The sequence below is a fragment of the Euprymna scolopes genome, chromosome 34 (genome assembly GCF_053919585.1).
Source record: "Euprymna scolopes isolate OS-2025 chromosome 34, ASM5391958v1, whole genome shotgun sequence".
NCBI lineage: Eukaryota > Metazoa > Mollusca > Cephalopoda > Sepiida > Sepiolidae > Euprymna > Euprymna scolopes.
The window spans coordinates 4223957-4245538 of record NC_136515.1 but is presented as its reverse complement, the minus strand read 5'-3'; the positions used below and the strand labels follow the sequence as shown (position 1 = coordinate 4245538).

Genomic DNA, 21582 nt, shown 5'->3' with positions numbered 1-21582 from the left:
TAGTAATCGTGTAAATTTAGTAAATTGGATTACTTAAGGGGAACGGCCTATCAAGAACTTGTTTACGTTAGAACATTCTTCAGAATAATGTAATACAATAGATCTACTGGTATGGGAATCCAGTGATTATCGGTCTAACAAAATATTATTGGCTGTAATATTTGTATAAGACAACCCCAGCTAAATAAAAATTGCTCAATATACCAGATAGAGCAAATATATAATAATTTAGTAATTTAAATTTTATCACATGAAATGGTTAAATTTCAAATCTAGAATTTTTATTTTTATTTATTTTTTTTTTTTTTACATAGGCATCACCACTTATCAAGGCCAAGAGGCCACTCAAGGATAAGGGTTAAAGAGTGTACAGTAGACATTGGACAATATAGTAATCATTAGTAATGAAAATTTGGTAAATTTGATAACTTATATAGAACGGCTCATCCAGAACTTATTTACGTTAGACTTGAACACAACCATATTGTAGTCAGCCGGAAAGCAGGAAAACGGAAGACAATTCCACAGGCGTGCAGTTCTAAGAAAGAACCTTTGTTCATGGAATCTACGTCTAGGTTTAGGCAAAGATAAAGAGTGGGGGGAATTATTGATAGTGTTTACAGCTAGACGAGTGTTTCTTGTGAAAGTTTGGCGAGGGGGGACCATAGATTGAAGCTCAGTTGAACACCTTCCATGAAAATAACGATACATCAGAGACAAACTCGCAACATCTCTTCTGTGAGATAGAGGTTGCAAGGAAGAGAAAAGGACATCTCCTACGAGGCTACGAAGTCTATTTTGAACTCTATCAAGGCAGGACAAGTCCTTTCTAGCAGCTCCTGCCCAGATGTGGCAACAATATTCCATCCTTGGACGTACCTGGCTCTTATATAGATAGAGAATAGCATCAGCAGTGAGATATTTACCGGATCGATAGAAAGATCCCACCATTTTTCCAGCGGCCTTGGCAACATTATATGCAAGACAAAGAATACATTTCAATAAGTACACCTCTTTAAGCTATAGGTTTTCGATATCTACCCATCTTCTTAGAGGAGAAAACATTTAGCAAATATTATAATGGTTTATACCTGATTTGCTAAATACAATAAACATAGAAAATCATCATTAAAAGTTTTTAAAACATAGAGTAAGGGAAATTAGATATTGGTTCAAAATGAAAAGGATATTAAATTTCATATCCAAATTGCATGGTAAATTCCGAAGTGAAAGTCTTGGTAGCAGTGAGATAAAGGGATCCAATGCGTCTGAGGAGATGGGTAAACATAGAAAACCTATAGGTTAAGGAGATATATTTATTGAATTGTGTTGTATTGCATATAATAAAAATTCTAGATTTTAAATTTAGCCATTTCACATCATGAAACTTAAATTACTAACTTATGATATCATAATGTTATATATATATATATATATATATATATATATATATATATATATCGTCTATAGGTTATTCATTGAACTTTTGAATAGTCAAGTCGCTGCCTGATGATATCTGTTGTTTGATTGAAACAAGTGGCTGTTTGTAGCAGCGGGATGTGAGCATGTTTATATAACAATAAACAAGTATTATCAGCTCTTTTTATTGAGCACTATCTAACAACCTCGTTGAATTCATTAGTCCATTACTTTTGAATATAAAAAAACCCCGAGTATATATATATATATATATATACTTCTTCAGAATAATTTTTTATTTAATAATCAGTTGGTATGGAAACCTGTGATTATAAGATTTACAAAATATTACTGACGGTAATATTCTATAAGTTATCCCATCTAAATAAGAATTACTCGATATGCAAGATAGAGCAAATAAATTAAATTGTGATTCAATGATTTTCAAACAACCCTTATTGAAATGATGTGGTAGAGTTTTATAGCTAAGATTTTTATTATTCTAAGCAAGACAAAGAATACTTTAGAAATTTATCTCCTTAACCTATATATATATATATATATATATTGCAACAGGACTTCTGATTAATTAATTATTTTTACTTTGACTTTTCATGTCTCACTGACTTTAGCTAATAGGGTGCATACCTTATAAATATTTGCTAATATTTTATCTTCTCTGATGAGATGGTAGACATCGAAACCCTATAGGTTAAGGAGATTAATTTTCTAAAGTATTCTTTGTCTTGCTTAGAATAATAAAAATCTTTGATATGAAACTCAACCACTTCATTTCAATAAGGGTTTTTTGAAATTCATTGAATCACAATTTAATATATATATATATATATATATATATATATATATATATATATATATATATATATATATATATATATAACTACTTAATTTATTCACATAAAATTAATACACGAAAGTATAGATTTATGCGTAAACTTAAAGTATTTACTTCAAAAGTGATCAATACGTAGGTAGAGCTAGTTAGTAAGTTATAAAATGTATATGGCGATTAAGCTACACTGAATATTCCGCGTTTCATCCACTCTAGGACTCTTCAGACAACAAACAACCACAGAATTCGCGCATAAGCCTGAAGAGTCCTAGAGTTGATGAAACGCGGAATATTCAGTGTAGCTTAATCGCCATATACATTTTATAACTTACTATATATATATATATATATATATATATATATATATATATATATATATATATACACATATATATATATATATATATATATAATATTCCAAATTTCATTATGTTTATATAACTGAGAATTTGGTAATCATTCATATAGCAATAAATTTTAAGTCAGTTTAAGGTGACTTAATTTGTAAGCTGCAAAATTACCAGTTTTTGTGATTGAGCATTCATATATTGTTTTCACAAAATCAAGACAACAAAGGTTGCATTAATAGCAGTGAGAAAACGGAAAAACCTCTGAAGGAAGAAATGTAGATAAATCTTTTATCGCATAGTTTTTCTTAAAAGGAAAGTAGATTTCATATTGTTCATTAAAAATGTGTTTTTTCATATGTTTGATGAGAGGCCGTTCTTGTGAATATTTTCAAACGATATAAGGTTTGAAATTGTCCGAATGGTCGTGAAACATTTGTAACAAACAATGAAAATACACAACTTGTTTCTATCAATCCAACCTTTGCTGTCTTGATTTTGTGAAAATAATATATATATATATATATATATATATATATTATATAAACACATAAGTAATATATATATATATATATATCATATATAAGCACATAAATAATATATATATATATATAAACACATAAGTAATATATATATATATATATATATTATATACATAAACACATAAATAATATATATATATATATATATATATATATATATATATAAACACAAATTACCTTGTTTTTTGTTTTGTCATCAATTTTACTTTCAATGTCAAAATCTCCACATGGTGTGAGACCCACAGTTGAATACAGCTTCTCATCCGAAATGAACTCATTGGACATCATCTCATCATTACTGAGGCTAGGCATGTCCAGTTCAGCATCAGAAAACTGAAAATTAAAGAATATTTTTCGTTAAACTTTTTAACTCATTCAGGAAAACAAGAGAAAATCAGAAATTCTTTACTTCAATACAACGGGATAAAACCAGGTTCCCTTAGCGTTTACCATTGACACATTTGCAATGGTTATCAATAAAGTTGTCTAATCAAGTGGCAGGCGCTGCGTGAGCAAGAAACATTTGCAAATGGGTACATGTTTGTCTTTAAAGCAACGCACACTTAACCACGTACGAACGCGGTGTAACCGAATGCGCAAGTGCTTTTGTTTTCCAATTATTTAATCATATTTTACGTAAACAATAACGAATGTGAATCTGATACAATATGAAATAAAATACAGAAATACAATTAAAAAAATACTAGGGAGGGAAGGGAGAGAGGGAAAAGAGAGGGAGGAGGGAGTGAGAGAGGGAAGGGAGAGAGAGGGAAAAGAGTGTGTGTGAAGGGAGAGAGAGAGGGAAGGAAGAGAGAGAGAGAAGAGAGAGGGAAGGGAAGAGGAAAGAGAGTGAGGGAAAGAGAGAGAGAGAGAGAGAGAGGAGATAAAGGGAGAGAGAGGGAAAAAAGAGGGAGAGAAAGTGTGAGAGAAAAGGATAGAAAGGGAAGGGATAGAGAGGGAAGGGAGAAAGAGATAGAGAGGGAGGGAAGGGAGAGAGAGACGAGAGAAAGAGAGAAGGAAGGGGGAGAGGGAAGAGAGAGAAAAGGAAGAGAGAGGGAAAAGAGAGAGAGAAGGGAGAGAAAGCGGGAGAGAGAGAGGGAATGTGAGAGATAAAGGCAAGGGAGAGAGAGAGAGAGAAGGAAGGGGGAGAGAGAGAAGAGGAAAAGAGGAGAGGGAAAAGAGAGAGAGAGAGAAGGAGGATACAAAGGGAGGAGAGAAGGAAGGGAGAGGTGTAGCAAAAAGATATAGAGAGATTTAAAAAGAAAGACGTTACACACATTTTTTTACTCTTCTATTTTGGGTTTCCATGTCGTTGGGCAACGTCAGATAACCATGTCAGTACCATGTTAAATACACCTTGCATGTTTCACATAAAGCTTTTCGATTTATCTTCAACAAACTTTTTCACTTTGCACACCGGATTTCCATAAATGTCAGAATATGCTGTGCAGATCAAGTGCAATAGCCAATGAAAAACCGATAACAAATGTGCTCAGCCAATAAAAATCAAAGCAGACGACTTTTAATAAATTGGAAGAAAACTATTTTTATATATTATTTAATTGGAATTCATTATTGAGATGAGTATTATTTATTAATTTTATTTATTGCGGGCTATTATCCTCATTTTTATGTTGTTGTTTCACGACGTTTCGGCCAATTATTTCTCTGGCCTTCGTCAGGTGGTAACCACGACGGGATAGGAACTTCGAATCTCTTGACTGCATTCTCAGCAATCGCTGCTTGTTTAATTGGCATTAATATATATATATATATATATATATATATATGCTTGTTTAATTAGCATTAATATATATATATATATATATGCTTGTTTAATTGGCATTAATATATATATATATATATATGCTTGTTTAATTGGCATTAATATATATATATGCTTGTTTAATTGGCATTAACATATATATATGCTTGTTTAATTGGCATTAATATATATATATGCTTGTTTAATTGGCATTAACATATATATATGCTTGTTTAATTGGCATTAATATATATATATGCTTGTTTAATTGGCATTAACATATATATATGCTTGTTTAATTGGCATTAATATATATATATATATATATATGCTTGTTTAATTGGCATTTATATATATATATATATATATATATATATATATATATATATATGCTTGTTTAATTGGCATTAATATATATATATATGCTTGTTTAATTGGCATTAATATATATATATATATATATATATATATGCTTGTTTAATTGGCATTAATATATATATATATATGCTTGTTTAATCGGCATTAATATATATATATATATATATATATATATATATATATATATATATATATATATATATATGCTTGTTTAATTGGCATCAATATATATATATATGCTTGTTTAATTGGCATTAATATATATATATATGCTTGTTTAATTGGCATTAATATATATATATATATATATGTTTGTTTAATTGGCATTAATATATATATATATATATGCTTGTTTAACTGGCATTTATATATATATATATATATATATATATGCTTGTTTAATTGGCATTATATATATATATATATATATATATATATATATATATATATATATATATATATATATATATATATATATATATATATATATATACACAAGGTTAATATTTTCAGAGGTAAAGTAACCAACGAAGTTTAACAAAGTTAATGCAGGAGTGCTCAATACCGAAGTAGGGCAAGGTATACTTTCTATTGGTTTGTTGTCATCTCACCACGTTTTTGGCCAAGTAAGCCTTTGGCTGGCTTTGGGTAGGATTTAAATTGCTATCTTCAGACAATTCTCACCTGGAACCGTAGAGATTCAACGACGAAAGCCAGAGGAATAGTTGGTGAAAACGTCATGAAACAACAAATTAAAAAAGATGAGGATAATAGTTTTTTTTTTTTTTTTTTTTTACACAGTGATCACCACTTATCAAGGCCCGGAAGCCACTCAGGGATAAGGGTTATATCTGTTAGTCTGCAATAGAAATTAAAACGATTTTTAGTTTTCAATTATGCACAAATTTAATCAGTCGAACCCTAAACTTAAACTCTAATCCCAAACCCTAACCATAAAAAGAAATTCAGTTTATTGTAATACGCAAATTTAATTAATTAATGCTAACCTTAACCCTAGAAAAGTATGTCAACAATAAAATATGAAAAAAAAAAGTTTTTATTTATTGAAAGCAAAAATTTTTTTAAAAAGTGGTTGTTATATCTTACATTATCGTTTTTCCATGTTTTAACTTTTTTTTCGTTGTAATTAGTATCCAATAAATGTTTTTTGTTTTGCTTTGCGTTTTTAAATTTGATCGCCGTTTGACATATTCTCGCAGTTTACATCAACTGTGAGGCAAGGCAGATTCGACATCACACAAATTCGGCGTGCAATGATCAATTCCGATTCTGATTCTTTTCAAATCTCCAAAGATTTAGCTAAAGAGTTATTTCTTTTCATTAAATTTTTTTAGGATTACCGTAACAACCCTTGTAAATATGTACATAAATTTTTGCAAGCGTAAAAACACATTTGTGGGGGTTGATCTATAGATTTTAGTTTTATTGGAAGATTAAAATCAATGAATATTTATTATTTTATCATTGGTACCGAAAATGGTAAATAAAATTTTATACAAAAACAAAAATAAGGCAAAAAAAGTGAAGCATGCATGGTCCCCCGTGAGTGCACAGTGAACGAGGCATAAAAAAATGACTAAGTTCAGCATTTGCCCCCACCCTATTTAGCCCCAAAAGTCAAAAGGGGACGTCAAATCCTAGTAAAAATGAACAAACGGTTCAATTTTAGGTCTCAACATATGTAAATTTTAGTTCTGCACCATGCAAAAAAAGAAATGATTAAGTCCATCATTTGCTTCCCCCCTCCCATTTAGCCCCAAAAGTCCCCAAAGCCTTAACATATTTAAATTTTGAGTTCTGCACCATGCAAAACTGCTAAATAGACATACACAGAAAATTTGGGACAAATATGGTAAAATAGTCCCAAAAATGGAGTGCTTTTATTAGCCCTAAAAGAGCCCCTGGGGCACACCCAAGAGTTATCACAAAGTATAGACAAACAAAATTATACAGAAATCAGTTAAAACTTTTCAGAAAGTTTTATAAAAATCTAAGACATCAATTTTTTTTTAATAAGCACCAAAGTGTCAATTTTAGCCATTTTAACCCGAAAATTTTCCCAGAAAATCCATTCTGTTACTTTTTTACACGACCGGAAGTGTAAAGCGTTCAAATGAAACATAGTCAATCCAAAAAAGTAACTTGCAGAAATGGTATTGCTTTTAAACACTTTTAAACCTCCCACGATGGTCATTTTTAATGTGGGGGAAAAACCAGCTCACCCAAAAAAGGGGACACTCTGGCGGTATCCAAATAAATAGTAATTGTCTCAGTATCAAGGATTTCCCCTATATTGACCAAGGACCAATTATAGAACATATACTACCTGGCTAGAAGGCCGGGTGTTTGCGTTAGTTTTGCTTTATTTATACGAAAAAGACAAACAAACACTCAAAACGAGGAACTTTTTTAAAACTCGATCAAAAAAAAAAGATAGAGACGATGTCCGTTTGCGAATCTGAGATATTATAATCTAGGAAGTATAAGAAAACTTCTCCCGGAATCTAACTGATGCAAGAACCCTCGACGCAAAAAGCCTTTCGTGGACATACACAAACATGCGTACCCATTTTGCTTTTTATAGAAGACTAGCAGGGGGTACCTGGCGTTGCCCGGGTATTTGGAGGTGTGTGTGGTTTTGGGTAAATCAAAACTCCGGGGGAAGGGGGGGGGGTTTAAAATAATAAAAAAATGTTTTGGTAGGTAAGTATGAGGATCGAACCCGAACCCTCGAGGCAAAGTTGGAAATTAAAGTGTGAAAAAACACGTATGACGTTAACCATTGGACCACCACTAAATACTAACGGAAACACGTTTGAATTTATTTAATTACTTAGAATTGGCAGGTGCACATTTTAATGACTTAATGAGGTCAACAACTGCGGGGTAGTATTTTATTTACTGCGGGAACGCTTTTTTTATTTTTATTTTCCCAAGATGTTGGGGCGGGGGGGGGGGGACCAGCTCCCTATAAAAAGAGGATTGTCTAAATTGAATAGCAATTGTCTGATATAAGGAAAATATTTCCACATTGATCAAAGCTGATTGCTTTCGGACATTTCTAGTGACCAGAAAAATACCGCCAGAATTAGTGCCACTTTTATTATACGAAAAAGCCTAATCCACATGCCGCGAGCAAAAAATGTTGAATATTTATCTTCCCAAAGTCGAGTAAATTAAATAGACAGGCGAGCTCCATTGTTAACTCGTAGATATTATGATTTATATGTGATATAAAAAGTTTTAAGAAGTTGTGAGCCGACCGACCGCTTCTCGGGAAAAATCTTTTCTTGGACATACACGAAAAGCGAACATGCATATACACATTTTCGCTTTTATATATATAGACTAGCGGAGGTACCCGCCGTTGCCCGGGTGTTTGTAGGTGTGTGTGTTGGATGGGGGGGGGTGTTAGATAAAAAAAAAAAAGTTTTGGTAGGAAGGTAGGCTCGAACCCGAAGCGTTGACGCGAAGGTGGAAAAGAAAGGGAAAAAAACGTGGCATCTAACCTGCTCGGCCACGAGAGGAGAGGAAGTGAAAACTGTTTTAATTTAAGGCTTATAAAGTTGACAGGTGCGCAAATTTAATGATAACAAGGTCAGACATATTCGACAGTTAAGTTTTGCTGCGAGGCAGTTTTTCTTTTCCCAACTTTGGCTGTTCGTTTACCCAAGATGAAAAATGAGGGTGTCCATTTGAAAAGTAATTGTCTCATACGACGGTTTTTGGCGCTTGCTTTGTGGATGTGCCTGCCACAAGTGCCAGGGAACTGATGGTACGGATTTTCAGTTTCATTTTTTTTATACTGAAAAGCGAAACTAAGACGCAGCGATCAAAAAAAATCTCGAAAATAGCATGTAAAAGTCGGGCAAATTAAAGATAGACGCGACCTCCGTACGTAACTCGCAGATATTATGATTTAGATAGTATATAAAAAGTTTTAAGAAGGAGTGACCCGACCGAGCGCCCCCCCACCCCAAAAAAAGTCTTTGCGGGACATACACAAAAAGTACACACACACACACATTTTGGTTTTTATATATATAGAATAGAAAATTGATTGAGAAAGACATAATAATACTCACTTCGCTGAAACCAGAAAGGGGAGAGGAACAATCGGAAACCAAATGATCAGGACTTTCACGGATGATAGATGTTAACGATGACGACACAGAGTTTTTCAGTAGTTGGATCGTGTTTTCTATCGAAGAAGAATTCTTATTAGAAGACAATACATCGGAAAGCTCCCAACCGATTGAGGTATCGATATTGTCGTCCGAATCATTCAAACTAACATCACAATCGGAAAATGGACTTGGAGAACGGGAAACATCATCCAATCTGTGAGGATTTGCTGGAGTAGTATCAAACATTTTCAAATCGCCGATGTTTGTATTTCTTTTGCCGATGTCTGAGAAAATCGTTTTCAATTCTTTCTTTTCGAGTTGCAAGTCGTCGTCGTCAGAAGACGAACCGCTCAAATGGTTGCTTTGAACCGTAGGTTTTCTCGTCGGGATAAGTTTGTTGAGATTTGCAACAGACAAAGCTTTGGTCATTTTCTTTCCACTGTTGGTGATTTTTTCTATCGATGTGTAATTGCCTTTGACAGCTTTCTTCTTAGGTGCTTCGCACATCTTTTCGATAATCATCGGACTGTTAGTCCTTTGTAATTCCGGGGTTAAGGGTTCGTCTTTGTTACATAAATCCAGATTAGGTTTTATTTCATTATTTTCCAAAGTTGCATTCTTTATAGCGTCCGCATGTGACTGTGAATGGTCGCGATTGCTTCCGCAGTTTAAGATTTGTGTTTTGCCTTCGTTTTTTAATGTTTTTATTGGTGTTTCTTGCATCTTAATTTCTTCATCCGAGGATAAACGGCAATAGTCATCGTCACAAAGTTGTTCGTGATCTTTAGAAAAATCAAACTGGACTTTCCTTTTTTTAGCTTTGTCAGAACTGCTGAAAAAAAAAAAAAAAAAAAGAGAACATAGAAAAAAAACAAATAAATCGATAAAATCATAAATAACCTGACAAGCAGCAAAATACCACCCCTTCACCGTAGAGATCCCTAAATGCTGAGAAGCCTTCTATTTTAATAGTTTATTTTCTTGAACCGCTGGACTTTGGAACCTCCCCCCCACCCCCGGTCTCCTGCTTCTTTGACTGTACTGGCATGCAGATGTTCAAGTGTAATGTGAACAGACATAAAGCTGCTCAACTCCCTACAAAGTGTTACTGTAGATATGGACCCAAATAGTAGTCCCTTACATCCAAGTGACACTGTGCCCAGTTTGAGATGAAAAACCTCAAAAAATAATAAAACAATTGAAGCATGGTGAACAAGGCATAAAAAAATGACTAAGTTCAGCATTCGCCCCCCCCCTCTATTTATCCCCAAAAAGTTCCCAGGGGACATCAAATCCTAGTGAAAATTAACAAACAGTGCAGTTTTAGGCCTTAACATATGTAAATTTGAGTTCTGCACCATGCAAAAAAAAAAGAAATGATTAACTACATTTTTTTTATCCGCTCTTTCTTAAAAAGTCAAACAAATTGAACCGTCTTTTCTCGTGTGTACATATAATTCTGTTTAGTTTATACTTTATACTGGAAAATACACACCCGGTATAGGTGTCCCGAAAGGAGATGGCAGTGTGCGAGGGGAAGGGGCATTTTCTATTTATTTAATAAATTTTCTAATTTTTATTAAATTCTTTTTTTTTTGGGGGGGGGGGTCTTACCATGGCTGTTTATATTAAGTATCGTACTTAAATAAAGTTTTTCTGTCATCTAAATAAGCTAATCTATAGGGATTTCCCCACCCCCACTACCTCGATGCGTCATGGTAAGAGGAAAAAAATTTAATCAGGAAATTGTTTTAAAATATGTAAGAATGGTTTAAATTTGTCTGAGAAATAAAAATAAAATAAAATAACAATGGAAAGCATAGTAATATCCTTTTAATCACGTTCGAGGAGTAAAATCTTTCAGTAGATGTTAACCTAAATAACCTTTTTTTTTCTTTCAGTAGATATTAACCTAATAAACCAATTAATATTAACTACCCATGCAAGGTCACAGAAATACCTGGATTAGGACCCAGGCGCAGGGCGAACCCTCTCGGTGCTGATGGACCTGTAGATCTTCCCAGGTCATCCGTCTAGAAGGAAAACTCTGAAGCCAAACCTAGGGGAGGAAGGCCTCTTCAGTCCTGGACGACAACCTTCCTAGAGCTGGTGGCTCAAACAAATCACCGGTTGGCAAACCTAAACTGCTTAAGAAGGAGATAGGCTCTATCTATCACCCGGCTTTCATACTCCTTCTTTGCCTATTAGCCAGGCATAGAGGTGCTATCACAGAGACTCGTCAGAATCACCCAGTGGTCGACCTTGTTTCCTGAATGCCATTTTTTCCCCACTCCTGCCACATCCCATCCCCCCAACCTGGACACTGTGGGGGTGCTTCAGTACCATATATGTCGGTACAGTGGACTGGGCTGACTTTCCCTGACGGATTGAGGGTACCAGATTGACAGTTTCCTGGCTGCTGTTTCCGACTGATAGTACAGGAGCCCTAACTCTTTGGTAGTGCTTAGAGCGGCTGCTCCATCAACAGTTGTATAATATCGGGATGTTTGTAGTGCCATGCCGCGCATAGAAAGGGACCCTGCACTCATCCCTGGTGGGCTTTCCTGAGGCCACAATCCAGTGGGTTGAGGACAGCTGATGGTCTACTTGTGTTACTATGTCTGATATTCTGCACAAACACTTGTCCAGCAGCCCTCACCCTAACTGAAACTTTTAAATCAAACAAAATGAAATGACACCTCAAGCAAAGGATACGTTTAAACCAGGACCAAACTCAAAGAAAACCAACCTGCCTTGAGGCTTGCATTTACGAATGTCCGCGGGCTTAGAACTAACTTAGATGATGTTGAATATCTCCTTGTAAACACCCCGGATATCTTAGCATTAAGTGAAACTAACCTTCACTCCTCGATTCCCACTAACCACTTTAATATGCCTGGTTATCTCCCACTCTGCCGTAAGGACTCAGACAGACATATGCATGGGCTTGGAGTCTATATTCGTAACACCCTCCCCCTGACTAGAGAAATAAAACTAGAAACAGGCGACCATTTATGTGCTTTATATTTTATGTTGTTGTTTTCCAATCTCCGCCAGGTACGCTTCTTGTCAAAATGATTTATACTTAACATGCAACATAACACTAACTACTTTTATTTTCTCTACTGCTCTCCCTCAACCCAGGACTGTACCTTAATAAACAAAGTCTCTGATAGCATAGATATAGCACTCTCCATCGATACTAGCGCTAAAGTACATGTATTTGGTGACTTCAATGTCCACCACAGTAACTGGCTTGGATTCTCTCATTACACAGACGTAGCTGGTAGCACATCACATAGCTTTGCTATATCCCATTCCCTATCTCAGACGGTTACATTCCCAACACGTTTCCCAGACCAGCAAGACCAACATGCCTCACTTCTAGATCTATTTCTGACAACGGTTCCTGATGATTGTACAAATGCCCACAGCCCACTTGGGAATGCTGATCACGCTGTGATAATGGTAGAAATCACCCTAAATTCTTGCCCTAAAACTGAAGACCCACTACTCAAAGCAACAAGGTATTACAAAAAGGTCGACTGGGAAGCCATCAGGGAAATCATCAGAGATGCCCCATGGCAAAATATCTTTTCTCTCCCAGCTGAACAGTGTGCAAATGAGACCACTGAATGGGTAAAAACTGCAATTGAGGCACATGTTCCCGCACGGAAATTCTATAGCAAACCCCGCTCTCCCCAATGGTTTACCGCTGCTTGTGCAGCTGCTATTGCTCAAAGGCAGCATGCATTCCACAGATTCAACCGACATAAGTCCAGTTTAAACAGACAGAATATATAGAAGCCAGAAATAATTGTAAGAGAGTAATAACGACAGCTAAGACAGATTACACTGAAACCACCAGGAAACGCATTGAAGCACAGAAATTAGGAACCCGGGATTTTTGGAAAATCTACAACAGTGTAGCAAATAATGGGCAGTCAACGATTCCCCCACTATCAAACAATCATGAGGTTGCTTGCATGGCAACCGACAAGGCAAATCTGCTTGCCAGTCGGGTTGCCTCAAACTCCACACTGGACCTGACACACCACTCCCTCCCTGACTTTCCTTTGCAGACAGACGCCACACTAGACGATTTGAAAATCACCCCTTCTTAGGTACATGGTATCATAAAAAACCTAGACACCTCAAAAGCATGTGGACCAGATCTCATCCCGGCTGTGCTAATAAAAAAAAATGCTCTGCTGAGATTACCCCAGTTTTCTCTAAACTTTACAAGAAATACCTTAGCGAATCTTGCTTTCCTGACTGCTGGAAAACCGCTTCTGTGGTACCAGTCTTCAAGAATTCTGGTGAAAGAACTGACCCACTAAATTATCACCCCATTAGCCTCCTCCCACTTTTCGCCAAAATATTTGAGTCCTTAGTTAATCAAGCCCTAGTCCAGCACCTAACAGCTACTAAACTCCTGACTGACAAACAATATGGATTTAGGCAAGCCCGTTCAACAGCAGATATTTTAACTGTAGTCTCTGACATATAACTGTGCACTGGACAAAACAGGGGAGGGTAGAGCGGTTGCCCTTGATATATCTAAGGCTTTTGACAGGGTATGGCACGATGGTCTTCTAAGGAAAATTAGATCATATGGTATCACTGGAAGAATACACATATAATTAAATCCTTCTTAAGTAATGTAATTAAATCCTTCTTAAGTGAGAAAAATCCAAGTTGTCCTCGACAGTCGTACATGCTAAATAGACATACACAGAAAATTTGGGACAAATATGGTAAAATAGTCCTAAAAATGGAGTGCTTTTATTAGCCCTAAAATAGCCCCTGGGGTACACCCAAGAGTTACAACTTTTCAAAAAGTTTTATAAAAATCCAAGGCATCAATTTGTTTTTAATAAGCACAAAAGTGTCAATTTTAGCCATTATAACCGAAAGGCATCCCTAGGGAGAGGGGGGGGGCAACTGGAGTTTTACCGGAAAATCTGTTCTGTTACTTTTTTTACTCATATCATGTTTAATGTTTGTGCAAATTTTTTAAAAATTCCAAGACTTAGTTATTAAAATTTTCATTTCATATTTAAACTTATATTTTCATGTAAATATAAAAGTTAAGTGGATTATTTTACTATATAAATTTTCAAATACATCGGTAAACAGTGTATGTTTTTCAAGCAGAATAAACATGTTACATTAAATAAAAACACTAAAAACTTATCCAGTTAGGTAGAAAAGTAACTTTTCTTGCCTTTGATAACATTTATTTGTTATATATTTGTTTTTTGACAATTTTTTCGAATCTATGTGTACAGTAATAGAAATCCAACAGATAGAAAAGTAATTTATTTTTCCTTTGCTAACATTCATTTGTTATATATTTGATTTTTTTTTTTACCACTTTTTCGTACCGATTGCCGAGTTCAACAGAACGATTCCTGGGTTCGTCAAAATACGCCTGAAGAAGATTGGAGATTACATAAACCAAAACGTGAAAAATGACACCCAAGATGAGAACAGTAGTCAGAAAAATGCAAATTATCAATCCTCATCTCAAAAATAATAGGAATAGATAAATAACATTTTGCTTGTTTTAGTTTAGATAGATTAGTTTAGAGTTTAGATAATGCTACATGTTGTGGTGGCACCCACTCATTTACATATGTGGATAATATTACACATAAATAACAAGACTCGGTTAGTCTGAGTGTGTGTTAACCAGAAGCCACCGAAGGCTGAGCCGAGAGCAGATATGTTCTCCAGCCAAGACTCTCTTACCTGACAACCATTATGTAAATATACTGTAAATATACTTTTCTTAATACACTTCTTATTGATCTACGTTTGTTTATTGAGTCTTCATTTGTATTGCCTTATACGTTATTTGGTTCAACCTTCAAACATAACAGTTAGTGAGGAGAGGGCTTGATCAATTCTTTTAACACAAGAAAGGGAGATAATCATTACTTATTATGGAGAGGGGGACACATTGCTTCAAATCTTGGTTCAACCTGCAAACATAACACTACAGTAGATAGTCAGTTAGAATTTATTATTTCTAAAAACCAAAATAAAACTTTTAAAAAATCCAAGTTACCTTTTTTTAAGAATTCCTTGTTGCCCGAACGGAGTTTCATCAATAACCATAGGAATTGGTTGCTCGATATTGTTTCTACTGCTTTTGTAGGTTTTCAGAGATTTTTTCGGAGACCTTTTAAAATCTTCATAAAACTTATCGTCTTTGTTTATATCGAATGCATCATCAGGCGAATATTTTTTCGATACGTTGACATACTTCAGTTTTAGATCGTCATCAAAAATAGTTAATTCTTCCAAATCAACGTTCTCGTCTTTTCTTGGCGTCTTTCTTTGGCTTTTAGTTTGTTTGCCAGTTTTCTTTTTTGTGCCAATGACGTTCTCCACGGAACAAAGTACGTCTTTGTAATAGGGTTCCTTCTCCCTTGGACTTAATTTCTTCCATTTTTGCCGGAGCTTCAGCTGGATTTGATCCGCCGGCAAAAACGGATACGCAGTCGTGAGTTTGCTTTTAAAATCGTTTGAAAATAAAGTAAAACTGGCAATTCGTTTAACTTTCTTCATGATTTTCTGAAAAAAATTTTTTTTTCAATTAATTATTGAGAATATCAGAAAAGCACAAATATTTGTTATATACATATAAAAATAATAAAAGTTTTAAAGTTCTGAATTCGGGACTTATCCTGCCTTGATGGAGTTCAAAATAGACTTTGTAGTCTAGTGGAGGATTCCCTTTTTTCGTCCCTGTGACTTTTTTCCCACAGAAGAGATGTTGCGAGCCTATCTCTGCTTTATCATTATTTTCATGGCAAGTACTCGTCTGAGCTCCAATCTATGGTCTCTCTTGTACTGGCTTTTATGAAAAAAACTCGTCTAACTGAAACAACTCTCAATAATTTCCCCGACTTTTATCTGTGCCCAAACCAAAATGTAGATTCTATGAACAAAGCTTCTTTCTTAGAACTGCACGCGTGTGGAACTGACTACAATATGGTTGTCTTCAAGTCCAATGTGAACAAATTCTGAATGAGTCATCCCCTTAAGTTATCCAATTTACCAAATTTCCACTACTAACGGTTACTACAACATGTCTCTTTGACCACTGTACACTCATTAACCCTTATCCTCAAATGGCCTCCGGGCCTTGATAAGTTAGACTCCTCTGTAAAAAAAAAAAATACATATATACATACATACACACATATATTATATATATATATATATATATATATATATATATATATACTAACAGTTCAGCCCAGCTTTGCTTGGGCCCTATGTACTGTTCATAATTTTATGTGCATATGTATAAATATCTTAAAAAGTTTGACTCATGTCCAGGTAACCTACATCTAAAATTTCAAGTGTTTAGACCCAAAATTGGCGGAAGAGTTTTGTACAGTCTACAAAGGTTAACTCTTTCAACTTTGATCTCTTGGCAGTCAAATTTTCTCCCAAAAACTGATTAAAAAGCTTGCCCTATGTCTGAATATCCTTTATGTATAATTTCAAATGTTTAGACCCAAAATTGGTTGAATAGTTTGCTAGAGGCCACAATGGTCAAATCCTTTGAACTTTGACCCCTTGGAAGCCGAATTTTTGGCCAAAAACTGATTAAAAAGCTTATTATATGTCTGAATACACTTATTTAAAATTTCCAAAATTTAGACCAAAAATTGGCTGAGTAATTTGGTAGAGCACAGAGGTCAAATTTTTTAAAACTTTGACCCCTTAACATTTATTGTTTTGGGTTCAAATCAAATAAAAAAAAAAGGTTGAGCTATGTCCAAGTAACCTACATCTAAAATTTCAGGTGTCTAGACCCAAAATTGGCAGAGAAGTTTAGTAGAGTTGTCAAAGGTCAAATTGTTAAACTTTGACCCCTTGACAGCCAAATTTCTGGGCGAAAACCGATTAAAAAGATTTTTCCAAATCTCAATACCCCTTATGTCAAATCTTAAGTCTGTAGACTCAAAATTGACAGAGTAGTTTTGTAGGGAAATATACACCCACAAGCACACACATACAATTTCACTTTTATATATACTGATAAGCTGTGAACAGCAAAACAGTACTGTATTTGGATGACAATAATGCTCCCTATCTTGGGTTGAGCATTTCAGGAAGTGATATACAAACTGCCATTAGCGTATTAAGCGACGCTCTTTGTGTAAACAAATCGAGCGGAGGCATTTGGACGATGTCAAAAACATCGTGTATTCATTACCCACACAGCAGCAGCCGTATAGCATAATGGTGAGAAGCCTTGACTGTCATTTGGCCAGTCGGGTTTCGATCCTGGCTTAAGGCAGTTGCTTGTCTAGCTGCACCGATGAGCTGTGAAACAGCGAAACAGTACTGTATGTGGATGACTATATATATATATATATATATATATATATATATATGATGAAAATAATGGAAATAATATTCCGACAAAATAGAGAAAATAAAAAGGAGCAAACCGTATTATGTGTTCATCAACGTTTCGTCTTTATTTCGAGACTTCCTCTGGATGAATATATATATATATATATATACTAGCATGGGTGCCCGGCATTGCCCGGGTGTTTGGAGGTGTGTGTTGAGCAAAAAAAGAAAAAAAAAAGTTGGTAGTAGGAAGGCAGGCTCGAACCTGGACAGCAAAGGAGGAAAAGAATGTGACGTCTTCGCTGTTACGACCACCACCAAACCGAAAGTGACGTAGGTTTAAATTAAGGCTAGACAATTAAAAAGAGGGGATGACTTTCGAAAATATCGGCGAAAAAAGTGACCCCTTCATGTAGAAAAGTGCCCAGTTGAGGGTGAAGAAATTAATGTTTTTAGCCAATTTTTCGGTATTTGTCGTCTGAAGGGTCAAGCTTCAAAACCATACTGATCTTGTGAAAATCCGTCTCCTCTGTCGAAAGTTTTAGGCAGACATGCAAACATACATACATAGATTTATATATTTATAGCTCAAATTTTCGACCTAAACCGATTACAAACTTGCCCTATTTCTGAATATCCTTTATGTAAAATTTCAAATGTTTAGATCAGAAATTGTCTGAGTAATTTGGTGGAGACTGCAGAGGTCAAATTTTTTTAAACTTTGACCCCTATTATGACCCGTTAAGATTCATTGTTTTGGGCTCAAATTATTAAGTTAGATCCATGTCCAAGGAACCTATACCTAAAATTTCAAGTGTTTCAACCCAAAATTGGTGGAGGAGTTTGGGAGAGTTCTCAAAGGTTAAATCGTTGAACTTTGACCCCTTAACAGCCAAATTTCTGGCCGAAAACTTATTACAAAGATTTTCCCAAATCTCACTACCCTGTATATGAAATTTCGAGTCTGTAGACTGAAAATTAGCAGAGTTATTGTGTAGGGAAATGTACACAGACAGACAGACAGACAGACACTTTCACTTACATATATATAAACGTTTAATATATCCTAATTGTTTTATTGGTACTTATTTAGTTTAATCAAGTTACGTACTCATTATGGGAATAAAATTTTCATACAAAAAAATCACAATTTTATCAAGCAGTTTTTTTTAACAGAGGAAAATCAAACTTTAATGAGATCGATGGTGTTGCGGCCATCTTGTTTATTTCGCGGACGAGGAGGGGGCTCCAGGGGAGATAACTCCAATCACCGTTTTTTTTTTAATCCCTTTTTTTTTTTTTTTTGTCCTTTGTTAATCACTTTTTCGTTTAAAGCCAACCCCTCGTCGGCGAAATAAGCACGATGTCCGCGACACAATCGATCTCATTAAAATTTGATTTTCCTCTGTAAAAAAAAAAAAAAGAAAAACTACTTGTACAGTTTTGAACTGAAAATTTTTGAACACGCCACGGGGAGACAACTCCGTTTAAAGTGCCGACACTCCCTCCCTATTTTTAATACTAGCTTTTTTTTTTCTTAAAAATCGAACCTTTTGCTCGGTATCATAAATTGTTTTTCCGCTTTAAAAAAACAAAAAACAAAAAACTACTTGATGAAATTCAGTGAAATTATTTTTCGGAGAACTTCATTTCATAACGGATACGTACAATATAACCTTTTTTCGATATTTTCATTTTTTAATGTCTTGATTAAAACTATACAAGGATTTTATTTTTTAATGAAAACTTCATTTCATAACGAGTACATACAATATAATATTTTCATTATTTTCATTTTTTAATGTCTTCGTTAAACTGTACAAATACCGTTTTGTTCGTGCAATAAAATAAATATTTTAATTCAATTTTCAATGTTGTTTTTTTGTTCAAAATTCAACAAATAAAATAATTATTTATGAGACTTTATTAAACAATGAAAATAAATTTCAAAAACTGAAAAAAAAAAACAAGCATTTTTTTTTTTACTTCATCAAAAACGATTTTTGTAATTAATTATATTTGATGAAAAAAAAAATCAATAAATTATACAAAACATTAAATTGAATAAAAAAAAATATTTACCTTTTTATTCCAGATTTTTGTTCCAAACTTTTTGGTGGAGAATGGAAAAACTCATTTCTTGGAGAAGAAATTGATTTTTTCCTTTTTTTTTTCAAAATTTTAGCTCCGGAAAACCACGGAAAATCACGACAACCTACGGAAAACTACGAAAAATCACGAAAAAGTACAGAAAATAAATCCATTTATTTTTTAAGATACAAAAATATTTTTTAATTTCTTTATATATATATAATTGAAAAAAAAATGAATTTAGGAAAACTCGTTTTCTCGGAGAACTCGTCCACGGAAAACTCGTCCGTTTTTGCTAGGTAGGAAAACTCGTCCATTATTGAATTAATATCGATTGAAAACATTTTATTGCCATTCTGTAAGGAAATATTGTTTTTAAAAGAGAAAACACATATCATAATATTTTTTTAAAACATTTTTACTTGTATACTGTTGCTTTAGAAAAATAAAATTGATTTTTCTAGATATTCGTTTTCTATCTAGCTTTTGTAATTTTCAGTAGTTCAATTTATTTTAAAGAGTTTATTTAGCTAAAAAAAATAAAAAAAAAAATAAAGAAAGAAAACAAGAAATCTCGAATGTTACTTTTGAACAAAAAATGTCCGACATGAGAGGATTATGACTTAGGAGTCTCAATAATCGCTCAAAAAATAGAAAATACTGAGGTAGATATAGTTATAAAACGAGCTCCCCTCTCCTGCAAAAGAAAATAAATTTGTATATTTTTTTAGGTAATGTCCAAGATCACTGCTCGGAAAAAAAATCAAGCTACGGGAAGTGGATACTGGTTATCTAACGAAACTGAACGGAGACACGAAAAACGAAACCATATTATATTTATTTTAAAACATTACTTTAGTTTTTAACATTTCTCATTTTATTACGAAACCAAAAAAAAAAAAAATGACCGTTCAAAGTTGCTTTAATTTAAAAAAAAAATGTTTCATTTAAATTATTTATTTGTTCGAAAAAAAAAAGCTATTTTATTTTACAAAAATCCAATGTTATTTCATTACAAAATTGTTTTATTAAAACTATGTTTTCTTACACAGACTTTTATATAAATGTTTTTACAATTATGTGTTGATGCATTTTTATACAATAAATGGTACTTGTGCATACTTTGAACCAGACGTAACTCAGCGTCCGGTCGGCTTTGCTCGGAACATGACGTCATGCGGCGCATGACTCATGCGCTCGGGTTTGATTGTAATGTGACGTAAGACGTTGATCAGCCAATCAATGCGCTGCAAAGTAGCGGACGAACTTTTCGAAACAAAGCTTGGAAAGAAATGAAAATCGTTAAATTCAGTAAGCAGCACACACTTGTAAAATCCCTTTTCTGAAAACTGTAAAAAAAATGAATATCTCCAATAAACACCTCCCCCCAACCTCCTTATGTTAAGAATAGCTTTCGGAATAAACACCCCCCAACCTCCCCATGTTAAGAACGGCTTTCGGAATAAACACCTTCCCCCCAACCTCCCCCATGTTAAGAACGGCTTTCGGAATAGACATCTCTCCCCATGTTAAGAACAGCTTTCTGAATAGACACCCCTCCCTATGTTAAGAACCACCATTTCGAAAAAACAAAAAAATTAATCTTTTACTTGAAAAAAAAAAGTTTCTTTAATTACACAAAAACTTTTAAAAAATC

At 34.1% G+C, this 21582-nt stretch overlaps 1 protein-coding gene across 1 annotated transcript in view; it reads right to left on the bottom strand.

Moving 5' to 3' along the window:
* Nucleotides 1–20298, bottom strand: part of LOC145259034 (uncharacterized) — a 37062-nt gene extending 16764 nt beyond the window's left edge. The window contains exons 1-4 of the mRNA XM_080116662.1: nucleotides 19917–20298; nucleotides 15526–16034; nucleotides 9411–10284; nucleotides 3339–3494 (exon numbers count right to left, since the gene is read on the bottom strand). Coding sequence (XP_079972788.1) covers nucleotides 3339–3494; nucleotides 9411–10284; nucleotides 15526–16028 — 1533 coding nt within the window. The 5' untranslated portion in view covers nucleotides 16029–16034; nucleotides 19917–20298. The remainder of the gene's footprint in view (nucleotides 1–3338; nucleotides 3495–9410; nucleotides 10285–15525; nucleotides 16035–19916) is intronic.
* Between the last annotated feature and the right edge of the window lie 1284 nt (nucleotides 20299–21582).